The 15207-nt window shown below is 47.8% G+C and overlaps 1 protein-coding gene across 7 annotated transcripts in view; it reads left to right on the forward strand.

The window, feature by feature from the left end:
* The window catches only part of FAT3 (FAT atypical cadherin 3), a 570888-nt gene that overhangs the window by 511425 nt on the left and 44256 nt on the right, over positions 1 to 15207 (forward strand). For all 7 annotated transcript variants that reach the window (XM_077341425.1, XM_077341429.1, XM_077341428.1 and 4 more), the window contains 2 exons: positions 10737 to 10871; positions 13169 to 13326. In XM_077341425.1, coding sequence (XP_077197540.1) covers positions 10737 to 10871; positions 13169 to 13326 — 293 coding nt within the window. The remainder of the gene's footprint in view (positions 1 to 10736; positions 10872 to 13168; positions 13327 to 15207) is intronic.

The following is a 15207-nucleotide window of genomic DNA, read 5'->3' on the forward strand; positions in this document are numbered from 1 at the left end:
TCGATTTATTTCCTGCCATTCCCAAATGGCTCGTGGCGGTTTACAATGTCTTAAAACCCCATTAAAACTCCCATTAAAAGACTTAAAACCATCACAGCATGGCGGCGCAACAACAAAATCCCCTTCGTACCCCCCGTTCCTAAAAGGGTAGGCTGGTAGTTGTGAGTGTCCTGCATAGTGCAGGGGGTTAGACTAGATGACCCTGGATGTACCGTCCAACTCTATAATTCTGTGTTCTCCAGTACTGATTAGGAATGTGTAAAAAACAACAACATCCCAATAACAAATGGCAGTTTTCAGGTTTGGATATATTCCCAAATCCCAATACCAATATGGTATTCATATTCGGGAATGCCTTTTTTTTTTTTTTTTTTTGCCTCCATGATCCCTATAGGCTGCAATGGAGAATTGATCTGGGGGTATCTGTGGTTCTAAGAGGGCTATTTTTTGATGTAGAAGCACCAAATTTGCAGCATACCTGCTGGAGCCTCTCCTCACCCCTCCCCCAAGATTGAAGAAGATTGAATCAGGGGGACCAATTATATGGGCCCCCCAAAAATTGCCCCCATCCTCCATTGGGGAGAAAGCATTTAAACTTTAAAGGTAACATGGTCCCTTTAAAATTTAAATCCCTTTTGCAAGCCATTGCAGTGGTAAAGTGAATTGTGGAGGCATTTAAAGGGCTTACGGTCCTTTTAAATATCTCCTCCAATAAGAGAGTTCACACAAAAAGCTGGGAGCTCTTTAAATGTACCTCAGCTGTTGCTATCAGGTAATCCTGAAAAATCTTGAATATTTTCAAGAATTTTTGGATAGCTGAAAAATGGCAACACACACACACACACACAAAATTCCGGCTGAATTAATACCCCCAAAATAATGATCAGGTATTTCTCTCAGTTCGGAGTAGCTGAATGCACACTCCTAGTCCTGATATGTTTTTGACTCTTGGGATCACATTCTGCAATAGATAGATGCCTTGATTAGAGTTGATTGACACTTGAGTACTTTACCTTCTTGAATAGAGTGATTCTCTAGTGGCAGTCTATGCGAACTTCCTCTGTACACCTGTTTCAAGGAGAATAGGAGCACTCAGCAGGAGAAACAGCACTGGAGAATCCACGGTGCATTGATTAAGGGTTTCTTCAAAGTTTGACACCTCCCAGATAATTACATCTATCTCTTCCAGCACTGGCACAGTGGGTCTGAGATGAGATCTTGTGGATTCAGCTTGGACCCAGCCATGGGGGAGTTGGCCCTAGAGGTGATATCTCCTGCTTCTCATGTTACTAGTGGCCAGGAGCAAGCAGAACCCCCATGGCCCTTGGGTACCTCCCCCAGCTGCACGGGTCGGTTGGCCAGAGAACTGGCCCTGCGTCAGTTCCACATTGGAAACCAGGCGAGACAGTTCAGAACCCAAAAAATCTAGGGGCGGGATAGAGAAGCAGATAATTACAGGAATATTCCAACTCCCCATTCTCCAAAGTGCACCCTTAAGCCACTGGTTTTTCCCCAGCTTGCCTAGAGAGACCAGAATTACCATTTACTACAGGTCTGTTGAAATTAATTCTGGGAGAAGCACAGAAGAAGAGAAAAACTTCTGGACTTCCGAGGAGCCTGGGCTATAAATCCTTCCAGGTGGATAACATACGTGTGAGTGCTTTAGTGGCTTTTAGTCCCTGCAGTTGTGAAATCACCCTGGAAATGTGTGTTAGCCAGGAGCAACACTATAAGACGTGATTTGTAGCTAGGGGGGCCTTCTGAGTACAACGGCAGACATAAAGAACTGCCTCCAGAGCTTCAGTACTTCAAAAGTTTTGTGACAGCTATAAAATTCACCTATGGGATCATGAATGAAAAAGTTGAAATGCCCATGGTTTATCTGCGAGGACCATTCTTGTACTTTGATAGGGTTACCAGCCTGCACTAAATGCTGACTTTGTGAAAGCACTTGGACTGCCTTTCTGAAGCAAAAGCACTATCCTATGATTGGCAAAATGGGGCAGAACTCTTCAGTTCCCTGGCAAAATTTCTTAGGACAATAATTTTTAAGTGGTCCATTTCAGATCCGGTGTCTCTAACCCAGGTTTTTGTGAAACCATGGGGTTTCTTGATTTTCCAAATGGGTAGGAGTTAATTATTTTAATATATATATTTTAAATGAGCTAAACATTTATCAGATGATATGACCAAATATGGTCCCTGTTGATCCACCCACCCACCCCTCCCAAAATGGCCAATGATGGGCCTGGAGGGGCGAAAAGGGAGGGGCCCCATGTTGGGGTTCGGTTTTCATTCATTCATTTATTAGGCTTGTATACCGCCCTTCCTGGCAATCGGCTCGGGGCGGTTCACAAAAATCATCAAAAATAATACACACTACTGTTGACAGCTTAAAACATCCACAGTCAACCGATAGTTAAAGTCATAAAACATCTAGAGCAGGGGGTAGTCAAACTGCAGCCCTCCAGATGTCCATGGACTGCAATCCCCATGAGCCCCTGCCAGCATTTGCTGGCAGGGGGATCATGGGAATTGTAGTTCATGGACATCTGGAGGGCCTCATGTTGACTACCCCTGATTTAGAGTCTTATTCTAGCCTACCATTTTTACAAATGTCTCCAAAGGCCATGAGGCTAGCAACTGAGTTGAAAAGGAAGGGGGAAAGTAACATAAAGGTCAACACGGGTTCCTTGCTAAGACTGTCGAAACATGAGCAGGCAGTGTGATGCAGCGGTAAAAAAGGCAAATGCCATTTTGGGCTGTATCAACAGGGACATCACATCAAAATCACAAGATGTCATAGTCCCATTGTATACAGCACTGGTCAGACCACACCTGGAGTACTGTGTGCAGTTCTGGAGGCCTCACTTCAAGAAGGACGTGGATAAAATTGAAAGGGTACAGAGGAGAGCGACGAGGATGATCTGGGGCCAAGGGACCAAGCCCTATGAAGATAGGCTGAGGGACTTGGGAATGTTCAGCCTGGAGAAAAGGAGGCTGAGAGGGGACATGATAGCCCTCTTTAAGTATTTGAAAGGTTGTCACTTGGAGGAGGGCAGGATGCTGTTTCTGTTGGCTGCAGAGGAGAGGACATGCAGGAATGGGTTTAAACTACAAGTACTACGATATAGGCTAGATAGCAGGAAAAAAATTTTCACAGTCAGAGTAGTTCAGCAGTGGAATAGGCTGCCTAAGGAGGTGGTGAGCTCCCCCTCACTGGCAGTCTTCAAGCATAGGTTGGATACACACTTTTCTTGGATGCTTTAGGATGGTTAGGGCTGATCCTGCGTTGAGCAGGGGGTTGGACTAGATGGCCTGTGTGGCCCCTTCCCACTCTATGATTCTAGGGGTTTCCCCGACCCCAGTGAGGGCCTGGCAAACCTCGCTTAAATTATGGCAGTTTAGGAGAGAAGTATCAGAATGTCTTGCTAGGTGGTTTGTGTCTTGAAGATCTTCACCAAAGGAAGTTCAGGTCAAGCCCCCTTGAAAGGTTGCCAGTGGAGTAACTGGCACAGTTGGCTGACTGTGTTAAATGGAGAGCTTGCGGCACATTTGTAAGATCAGCCCGTGATTTAAGACTTTTTGGAAAGTTGCGTTTCTTGCAAGATACCCCCATCCTGGATCCCAAAGGGCTCTGCAATTGGGGAAGCTGCCTAAATCAGTTTTCTTGTACTGACGCCCAGTCTGCGCAATACTTCCTTTTCGCCTATCCAGATTGGGATTTATGGAGCAACCCATGGTGGTCCGGCATGGGGTTGAACAACTAAGCTCCTGTTCCGGATCTCAGAAGCAGCAGGGGTAACAGACAGCTTGGCGGCCACAGCGCAACGCAGCCCGCGATCTACACTTGGCATCCCAGCTCACAAGTCCTACAGGCCCGTCATATTAAATGATTAACTTTCCCCCATGTGCTCCTGGGCTTCGCAGGAGGACTCGCTCAGCATAGATTCTTAACAAGCCGAAATACGGCAAAGATGGATGGCAAAGCCTGCCTATTGATTTCATTGCTCGGTGTCAGACATTTTCACCAGGGGTTAAAAGGTTGTGAAAACATGCAGCGGCTTGTTCCCAAAATCTCCGCGGGGTTGTCTTCCCACAAGCTGATGTATATTCATGAGTTCCGGAGCATTTTGGCCCCAGCGACTTGTCTATCTGTCAAGTCACAGAGAGGCTTGTTGAGAATTATCGCCTGACATGACATAAAATTTAATTGTGCTCTAGAAACAAATGCACTGTGCATACAGATCCGGGTAGCCGGGCCCGTGCTAGGGGGAGGGATCAGATGGTGCAGGGAAGGACTTCCGTGAAAGCGGCTTTAATTACATGTTTGTTTGTTTTTTTTAAGACAGCATTCTATCGTTGCTGTGGAATTCTCCACATGTGCTGTTCTGAAAGCCAAAAATACAGACAATGAGAGCAAGGATTTACTTCCCCATTAGACCCATGTGAGGATGGAGTTCTATGACTAGAACTGACTCTTTGTCCTGCAACCCTGAAAGCAGTCATGGGAATGCTGCACTGGGTTAGGGTTAGAGCACTGTGAAAGAGGGGTTGTCTCCTCCTCTTGTGCCATTTCATAGAATCATAGAATAATAGAGTTGGAAGGGACCTCGTGGGTCATCTAGTCCAACCCCCTGCACTATGCAGGACACTCACAACCCTATCGCTCATCCCCTGTAACCTACCACCCCCTTAAGCCTTCATAGAATCAGCCTCTCGGTCAGATGGCTATCCAGCCTCTGTTTAAAAATTTCCAAAGATGGAGAACCCACCACCTCCTGAGAACCCACTCTAACTGTCAGGAACTTCTTCCAGACGTTTAGACAGAATTTGTTTTGAATTAATTTCATCCCATTGTTTCTGTCCATCCCTCCATGGCAAGAGAGAACAACTCCGTTCCATCCTCTATATGCTACCCTTTAAAATACTTGAAGATGGTTATCAGATCCCCTCTCAGTCGTCTTCTCTCCAGGCTAAACAGACCAAGCTCCCCAAACCTTTCTTTATACATCTTGGTCTCCAAACCCCTCACCATCTTTGTTGCCCTCCTCTGGACACGCTCCAGTTTGTCTACATCCCTCTTCAATTGGGGTGCCCAAAACTGAACACAGTGGTCAAAAATAGTCTTAAGTCAAAAACAGTTCCCCAGGCTGCTTCAACTCCTGTATGGCGAGTGGAGGATACATAACTCTAGCATAACGTTCTTTTTTCCACATTGCGCATAAAGAAGCCAGAAGGTGAGCGTTTTTATTGGCACAGACGAGTTAAACGCACACCCCTTTCCCCCATTTCTATGGCCCTGATCCAGATCACACATATGTAAATAGTTTCGGGAGGGAGGATGGACATCTCTGGACTGAAAATCCAATATCACACATAGAGCGGCCCTTGGAAGACACCCCATAGTTTTACCCAAGGATAATCCCAAAACATGCCCTTTTGTTACATATATTGTATTTCCTGGAGTTTGTTTCCTGCCCACAAACCAGAATGCTAAGCCAGCATTACACTGTGGTCGAGAAACCTGGCTTTGTGGGAAGGAAAATAGATTAAAAACCCAGTTCAGTGGAGGGGGGGGATTTGATTACGGGCCAGTACTTGGATGTCATGGCAAATTAGCATTTGATTCAAGGATTCCAAAACTTGGAGCCTTCAGTGACCTCTTGCATGCAAGTAGAGGAGGGCACGAGAAAGCAAATATAGGAAACAAGCCAGGTTTGTGCCCATCATGAACAAAGGGTTCTTTTTCACAAACGCTTTTCCGAAAACACCGAAATCCAACTTCGCCCAACGACTGTCCGAAGAAGTACTACATAGATATCAAACGGATCACATAGCGTCACGATGCACAGTGGCATAGATTCCATTGGCTTCGATATGTTGATGAGGAGTGGCTTGGTAGACCATAAACAAACGACATCTACACGGTCAAAGACACATTATGTCTTATTGTTAATGTGGAACACATCTTCTACCGCGCCTACTTGGATGAAACTGGTTATGGACGTGATGTCCGTTGTCCTGCCACAGGGCACATGCCAAAAGAGGCAGGGAGGTAGCCAGAGGAAGAGGAGGACAAGCCTGGGGGCCCACTACTCCAAGCAATTTCACTCTCCCACATCACCAGCAGGGTCGACACCGTCGCTGTCTTTTCCTGGCACAGGCTACCGCCACTGCTGCCACCAAGCAGCTCTCCCCACGCCACCAAGGGGCCGGCCCCACTGGCCAGCAGAAGCAGCAGTGGCCAAGAAGCAGTGGTGGTAGCAGCAGAAGGGCACGGGCAGGAGCAGCAGGAAGGGGTGGTGGTGGAGGAGCTGCGAAGGACTGGGCACTGCCATGCCTGCCAGGAAGAGAGTGGAGCTGAGGGGGAAAGAAGGCAGCCCCAGAGAGAGAGCAAGAAGAAGAGGGAGACAGAGAATGGGACCCTGCTGCCTGCCTGCTTTGCCTCATCGGCCAGGCATAGGCACCACTCTGCCTGCCCTGCCTCACTCTGCCCCATGTCCAATGCAGGATCGGCCTAAAGCACCCATGATCAGTATCTGTCCAGCCGCTGCTTGAAAACTGGCAGTAAAGGGGAGCTCACCACCTCTTTAGGCAGCCCATTCCATTGCTGAACTACTCTGACTGTGATACAATTTTTCGCTGATATCTAGCCGGTATCATTCTATACATAGTGGGTCCTGTCCTCTGTTGCCAACAGGAACCACTCTCTGCCCTCCCCCAAGTGACAACCTTTCAGATACTTAAATACAGCAATCATGTCCCCTCCCAACCTCTTCTTCTCTAGGCTGAACATTCCCCTCTCCCTCCTCATAGGCCCCGGTATCTAGCCAGTATCATTCTGCACATAGCTTAAACCCATTCCTGAGGGTCCTTTCCTCTGCTGCCAACAGGAACTTTGCCCTGCTAAGTGACAACCTGTCAAATACTTAAAGACAGCAATCGTCCCCGCTCAACCTTCTCTTCTCCCAAATGAACATTTCCGAGTCCCATTGTTTATTTCCTCGCAGGGAAGACCTTCCCAAGCTGATTTCCCTAGATCAAACTGCTGTTGCTATAAGCTTGAGAGCAGGTTAAACGCCTTGGCCCACAGCCCAGTCCCATCTCTGCATGGCCATCTATCAAAAGCCGTTGCTGACCAAGGCCATACGTTGTTACGATGCACCATTCGGGTGAATGATGTACGCCTCGCACCGTGCCGTTCTTTGAAAACCATAAAGCCGGTCCCGGTGTGAGGGTTCCCAGTTTGGTCATATATTCCGGCCGGTCTGCAATTTGTTTATAAGTTCTCCACGCACCATTTTGCACAGCAGCGGTAAGGAAAGGCTAGGAGTTCATCGCCCCCTCTGAGACTTGGCAAGTGAGCTTTTGATAAAGCGAAGGGAGGGCTCCGGGAGATTGAATTGACCACATTGTGCAGTGCATTGAGCATAAGCGTCTCTCATTGCTGTTATAGTTGCCGATGGACAGTGTGTCCACCCTTAAAACCTAATGTACTAATTTTTCCCCGTTTCCAGCTCAAGTTAATCTGCTACAGTAGATCCCTCGCTTTTTGCAATAATTGCTGGGGGGTTGCTTTTTTGCGGGTTCCCCACTTCCTTTGTGCTGGCCATTGTTGACTGGCAGTAGCTCTTCAGGGTTTAAGGTAGAGCCGTTCACTTTACCTAGTGCCATGATGTTAGCATTTGTGAGAAGTGTAGGGTCCCTGACCAGTTTTATTGCTTGAGCTGTTTCCTTCCCTTTTCTCACCTTCGCTCCCATCCATCTCCTCTTGTCTACAGAATGCGGCACCTCACATTTGGGTGTCTGGCTATCTGGTCTTTTGATGATTTCCTGTATTTCAAGGGTTCTGTCGGGAAAGGGAGTTAGACTGGGAGTTATATGCTGTGTCTATCCTGACATGCCTTAGTTCCAACAAGGCATTGTTGGGTTAACTTGCTCGCTCTCAGTAAACTCAGTCTTTTGCACCAAGTCAAGGATTTGTGTCTTTGAGCAATCGGAAGAAACCTTGCACCCACTAACTGAGCCTTTAATTGGATACTGGGGATCTGTTCCCCAAAGCGGTCCGTGTGTCAGAGTGCACGCGCATACTCCATGTGGAACTGGAGAAAGATTCTGAGGGATTGTTCGATCTTGAGATATACAGTAGTTCCCCAGATTGGGGAAGAAGAAAAAGAAGAAGAGTTGGTTCTTATATGCCGCTTTTCTCTACCCGAAGGAGGCTCAAAGCGGCTTCCAATCGCCTTCCCTTCCTCTCCCCACAACAGACACCCTGTGAGGTGGGTGAGGCTGAGAGAGCCCTGATATTCCTGCTCGGTCATAACAGTTTTCTCAGTGCTGTGGCGAGCCCAAGGTCACCCAGCTGGCTGCATGTGGGGGAAATGCAAAATCGAACCCGGCATGCAAGATTAGAAGTCCACACGCCTTACTACTACACCAAACTGTCTTCACTCAACTTTTATCAGCATTTTAGAATAGCTACCAATACATATTCTATAAACAGAGTAAATGTAAACGTCTGGCCTCAGTCAGGACCAGGGCATTCTCAGTCCTGGCCCCTACGACCAATGCTGCAGCCGGGCTATACCTGGAGATTACATTGATGCACTGAGATGGATTGATGCTTTTATGCTGAGAGTCAGCTTGGCGTAGTGGTTAGGAGCGCGGACTTCTAATCTGGCAAGTCAAGCTTGATTCCGTGCCCCCCACTTGCAGCCAGCTGGGTGACTTGGGCTCCCCATGGCACTGATAAAGCTGTTCTGACCGAGCAGTGATATCAGGGCTCTCTCAGCCTCACCTACCCCACAGGGTGTCTGATGTGGGGAGAAGAAAGGGAAGGTGAATATAAGCTGCTTTGAGACTCCTTCTAGTAGAGAAAAGCTGCATATAAGAACCAACTCTTCTTCTTTTAGTTGAGATGGTTATTGTTAATTATTTTAACTTTGAGACTCCTTCAGGTAGAGAAAAGCAGCACATAAAAACCAACTCTTCTTCTTCTTCAGTAATATCAGGGCTCTCTCAGCCTCACCTCCCTCACAGGGTGTCTGTGGTGGGGAGAGGAAAGGGGAGGCAATTATAAGCTGCTTTGAGACTCCTTCTAGTAGAGAAAAGCTGCATATAAGAACCAACTCTTCTTCTTCTTTTAGTTGAGATGGTTATTGTTAATTATTTTATATCAAGGAAGTGCCTGCACACAAAATCTCATGCCTTGAATAAATCTTTGTTGCTTTTAAAGGTGCTTGTTGGATTCAAATTGTGTTGTATTAATTTTTAATGATTTCATTAATATTTATTTAAAGTTATTGTGTTGGTTCTCATTGTTGTTCTAAACTGACCTGAGCCACTAAGGAGGGTGGTATATAAATCAAATTAATAATTATTATAAAATAATAATAACAATAATCATTTGGGATTTGCAGTGGGAGATTTGTTTTCTCTGCTTCTCCCTTTGCCTTCCCTGGTCTCTCCCTCCCCTCGGTGCTCCAGATGCAAGGCAGCAGAAGCAGACAAATGTCTCGTTCGGGGAGCCCCCCCCCTCCCCGTCTTTCTAAATTTGCCCTTAAATGCACGAACGTGCCCAGGAGTCCCACAAGCGGCCACATGGGTCGAAGTTGGCCCTCGCAGACTTTCATTTCCTTTGAGTGCCTTTTACTTAACAACCTGGGAAGATTGATGCCATATGTTTTAAAGGCTCTATCAGAGTTTGTGAGGTATTTCTGTAGGCAAATGGTGGCTTCCCTTTTTTTAAAAGTAGCCTGGCCTAAATACATTGGCAAGACGGTATAGAGATGAACCGAAGCGACTGGCGTTGATGTCCCTTTGGCCATTGGAACCTATGATGAAGCCTTTGTGTTGCCTGCATAGATTAGCAATGGCTTTTTGGGTTCTCAGGCAGAATTCATTCACATCCCGTTACCTGCTCCTTTTTAGCTGGAGATGCGGACAATTGAATGGAGGACCTTCTGCATGCCAAGCCGGGACATTGACCCACAGCCCGTCCTCCCCATATCCATCACAGAGCTATGATGCTCTTCTCTGAATGGGTCTTGGCGGGTTCTTCACCAATTCCTTTTCTGTAGCAGTGTGCTTGGAAACTCAATAAAGGAAGCCATGGCTCAGCTCACAAAATCTGAGCAAGGCTATTAAAAAACTTGAGTGGGTGGGCAGAAGGGGCTGTGTTAGTGCTTGGCTCTTGTGGCCCTTCCTTGCATGCCCAGGGAAATGCCAATCTCCACTTTGGGAACGGGAGGCAAAATTCTTCTCGTTTGGCGGGGCATTATCTGGGAGTGGACTTGGGGTCACTGTGGGTGGGCAGGTAGTTGTGAATCTCCTGCATTCTGCAGGGGGTTGGACTAGATAACCCTGGAGGGCCCTTCATGATTCTATGAAATAGGACATTTTGGAGGTCATTGATTCATAAGTTCACCATAAGTCGGAAATAACCTGACAAGTGAGAGAGTTAGGCGTTCCCCAGGGCCTGCAAAATGGAGCTCTTCCACCAGGTCTGTGATTGAGGCTGGGGTCGGCGAGGAAAATCGATGCCTCCCCCACCGGTAGGAGTAGTAAATTGAATAATCTCGACCTCCATCCTCACCCCTCCAGTAATGGGGATGGGTGGGTTGGGGGTTTCCATCATGTTCTGTGATTTTATGTCTTTTAATTGGGGTTTTCATGGGTTTTATCAGACATTGTAACCCTGTGATTGGGGCTGTTCTCTTCTTGACCTCAAACAGGAGGGCTGTGTCCCGGCTCCAGCGATCCTTGCACAGACAAGCCCTGCCCGGGAGATATGCAGTGTGTGGGCTACGAAATCAACCGAAGGCCTTTCATTTGCCAGTGCCCACCTGGGAAGCTTGGGGAGTGCTCAGGTACTTGTTCCATTACCTTTTAAGACATAAAACAGACTGAGGTCCTTCTGTACTCTTTTGCTCTTCCAAGGACAAAGAAAAGGTCAACCGTTTCCACACCAGAGGCTTTCCACCGGGCTGCAGGCTGGAGTTTGAGCCGGAGCAGGTTGCCCTGCCCCTTCCTGCTCCAGCATGGGGGAGCATTTGGACCGGTGCACTTCGTCCACCCCAGATTTGTGCTCCTGCACGGGAGCTGGAGCAGCGAAGTTCACAGTGCAGAAATGGGCTACAGTGATCCTTTTCCCTGTTCATGTTACATTTGGGTAGGCATGATCTGATAATTCTTTGAGTGGATGAGCACCCAGCATGACAAAAGTCTTCTCAGAGTTTGTTTTCACATTGCTTTTGTATTCTGTTTTAATAGCTAGCTGCTACAGGAGTGGTTTAAGGATCTGTGGGGCCAGTAGCACTAGAGCTAATTTAAGGATTTGCGGAGCCCTAGTAAAGTACAAGTTTGGTGGGAGCAGCCAGACTGGGGGCAAAGGGAGCCCCCACAGTGGAAAGGGGTGTCACCCTAAATGTCCTTAGAGAAGGGAGAGGAGAGAAGCTATGGCCCTGATCCATGAGGGCAGTGGTCCCCAACCACCGGGCCATGGCCCGGTGCCGGGCCACGAAGGCCCTGGCACTGGGCCACGGCTCCCTGCCACCACAGGGCCGCACCGGACCATGCATGCGCATTTGCGCACTGCGCAGCCGCAAACGCGCATTCACGGCACTCCGTGCATGCGTGCATGCAGGGGAGTACCGCGCCCTCCCCGCCGCCGCTGGTCCACAGCCTGGAAAAGATTGCGTATCACTGCATGAGGGGACGACACTGGCCAGGGCCCATAGCACGTGCCCCATGTGCTACATGGATAACCCGGCCTTGGGCTGCTAGCTGAATTTGTTTACCTGTTCATACAAACCCACTTGCGTCAGGTTAACAAAGCATGGTTGAGCTGCTACAAATAACATCTGGCTTAGCACGGCAATGTGAAAATCTTCAGTATAATGTCAGTGGGAGAAAACAAAAGAAAATTTAACAGACATTAGTGTTTCTTCTTTTATTTAAAACAGTGCTGTCCAAGAAAGAGGGAGTTTTGTTGTTAGGTTTGGCCTTGGGCCCATAAGCAAGAAATCCCTGATTTGGAGAGGCTGTAGATCCTTCACTTTTGGAAAATGCGGCGTGATGTGATAGACAGCAGGGCTAAGTCTGGACCAGTAAGATCAGAGTTCAGCTCCCTGGCAGCTGCCCTAGTCATGATAAGTCAGGTTTATCTGTAAACTATATCCTCGCAACAACCTTGTGAGGTACACCAGGCCAAGTTCCATGGCCACCCAGTTAGCTGCATTGCTTGGTAGGGATATGATCCTGGGACTTCCCAGGCCAGCCAACACTATCTACTATGCCAGGGGTAGTCAAACTGTGGCCCTCCAGATGTCCATGGACTCCAATTCCCAGGAGCCCCTGCCAGCATTCGCTGGCAGGGGCTCCTGGGAATTGGAGTCCATGGACATCTGGAGGGCCGCAGTTTGACTACCCCTGTACTATGCAATACTGTCTTTCAGGCAGTAGTTCAGCCCGCACTGCATGTCATTGCTCGGACTGAGCAGCCAATCCTGGGGAATCCCATTGGCCTTCCTGCAACATCTGATCTCTGCTGGAATGGAAGCTACATTTCACCCTCCGGAGCCTTACAGGGTCCTGCATAAACTGGGACCTACTTTAGGGATTTAAGAGTCCTCCTGATTACACTGCCTGTGCCTGCCTGAGACACACACAGAGAGAGAGAGAGAGAGAGAGAGAGAGAGAGAGAGAGAGAGAGAGAGAGAGAGGGAAGGAGCCCGGTATTCCACAGTATACAACTACTGAGTTGCATTTGGCTGGATGGCTCACCAGCTGTGCAGGCCTTGCCCCAGTTATCCCAAGGTGATAATTGTCCTAAAATGATGATATTCCACTATCTGCCACAACTCATCTGATTTGATACACCGCAATAATTCCTATCAAGAAACAAGTTTCTCCCCTTATTAGCGAATTAATCTTCTTTATCATAAGGTGCATACTGTCGAATACAACAGAGACAGGTTTTTAATCAGTCGGAGATGGGCTTCATTTGTAAACGTTGTTCCTTATCGGCCTCGTTAACCAAGCATGTTACTTAATTAACTTTTTCCCTCCCCGCGGCAGCAGTGGGATAATCTCCTGTGTCTTATTTCAGAATGTAGAAGTGTTAAAAAAAAAAAGGTGGTGTCTTTTCTCCAAACGGTTATTTCAGGACACACTTCACTTAGCTTCGCCGGGAACAGCTACATCAAATACCGGGTTTCCGAAAGTAGCAAGAAGGAGGAATTCAGGCTGGCCCTGCGTCTCCGGACTCTGCAGAGCAACGGAATTATCATGTACACCCGAGCAAATCCCTGTATAATTCTGAAGGTAATTAAAATAAGTTTATCTTTTCCCGCAGTTATTTTTCTCGATTATATGCTCCTGTCTCGTCAGGCCCTTGCTATCGGGGATACGGTCCTCGTTTTAGCTGGGGATGCAGAAAGCCCGGCGTGCTTCGTTTGGAGGATAATGAGGGGGGAAAACTGCCATTTCAGCAACAATGAGAAAAGGATCTCATTGTTCCTGATAGCAGTATTTCTATTAAAATAAGCTCCTGTGGCTATTATGGGCAATAGGGAGGCTGGGCAGCGTGTCTGTTGACAAGATCTATTGGGTTAACTGTTTAAAAAAATCAATTACCTTGGAAGCACCGGGCGTTTTCCACGGGCTTCGTGATCCACCATCTTTCCCAGTTAAGGGGAATATGACAACAGATGATAAAGCTCCAGTGGTAACAAGAGAAAGAAATTTTACTTACAAAAATAGAAGCACATGTTACATTAAAAGGTAAAGGTATCCCCTGTGCAAGCACCGAGTCGTGTCTGGCCCTTGGGGTGACGCCCTCTAGTGTTTTCATGGCCAACTCAGTATGGGGTGGTTTGCCAGTGCCTTCCCCAGTCATTACTGTTTACCCCCCAGCAAGCTGGGTACTCATTTCACCGACCTCGGAAGGATGGAAGGCTGAGTCGACCTTGAGCCGGCTGCTGGGATCGAACTCCCAGCCTCATGGGCAAAGCTTTCAGACAGCCTTTCAGCCGCTTACTACTCTGAGCCACAAGAGGCTCTCACATCTTTCATTATATATTCATTTAGATGTATTTAACGAACTATAAACAGATAGTTTGCTTTAAACTATAAACAGGGGGACACACCTGGCCTCGACCAGGGCCAGGGCCTTTTCAGTCCTGGCCCCAACCTGGAGGAAGAGCTAAGGGCCCTCATGGAATTGTCAACATACCTCAGGGCCTGTAAAACAGAGCTCTTCCGCCAGGCGTTTGGTTGAGTCTGAGTCAGGAAGATCGGCTCTCTCTCCACACAGGCCTATGGAAAAGCTGTTGGCCCGGATATTCTCGTAAGCTACCGCCTGTAGGGCCAACGGTTGTGCATAGAGGAGCGGGGGTGGGGGGATTGAAGGAGTATACTGTAAATAGTGTTTTTTCGCCATCTTGGGCTTTTCAAATTTGGCTGGATATTGTTTTATGTGGGGTTCTAAAGGGATGTAAACTGCCATGAGCTGGCTGTGCTGGGATGGCAGTCAATAAATATGATTGATTGATTGATTGATTGATTGATTGATTGATTGATTGATTGATTGATTGATTGATTGATTGATTGATTGATTGATTGATTGATTGATTGATTTCAAAGTTCTTACAACACCTCCATGCCCAGGTAAGAGAGACAAGAGAGGTCTTGTATAGCAGGGGTAGTCAACCTGTGGTCCTCCAGATGTCCATGGACTACATTTCCCATGAGCCCCTGCCAGCGTTTGCTGGCAGGGGCTCATGGGAATTGTAGTCCATGGACATCTGGAGGACCACAGGTTGACTACCCCTGTTGTATAGGATGAAACAGAAGGAAAGCAACAGCCAAAGGGACTCAACATGAGAGGGTGGGGCCAATTGGCAAGTGTGCCTGAGCCAGGTACTCTCTCTTAACCCTTTCCCTCCCAGATCTTCTTGCATGCAGAGTTATAATGTCTAACAAGATCTGCTTAGATGGCCTTTGGTTAAACACGTTTGTACTCTTGTCAACCTAAAATGGGGGGTGTGGCCCTGCTATTTCTGTTGGACCTCTCAATGGCTTATGATACCATCCCAGCCCCACATGGTTACAGTGGGCCGCCACCGACTCCCAGCCAGGTCCCAGCCTCCTGATCAGAGAGCTGACACCGAGAGTCCCACTGCCACCACCTCCCATCGTCCCGCG

This window comes from Paroedura picta, chromosome 6 (assembly GCF_049243985.1).
Source record: "Paroedura picta isolate Pp20150507F chromosome 6, Ppicta_v3.0, whole genome shotgun sequence".
Lineage (NCBI taxonomy): Eukaryota > Metazoa > Chordata > Lepidosauria > Squamata > Gekkonidae > Paroedura > Paroedura picta.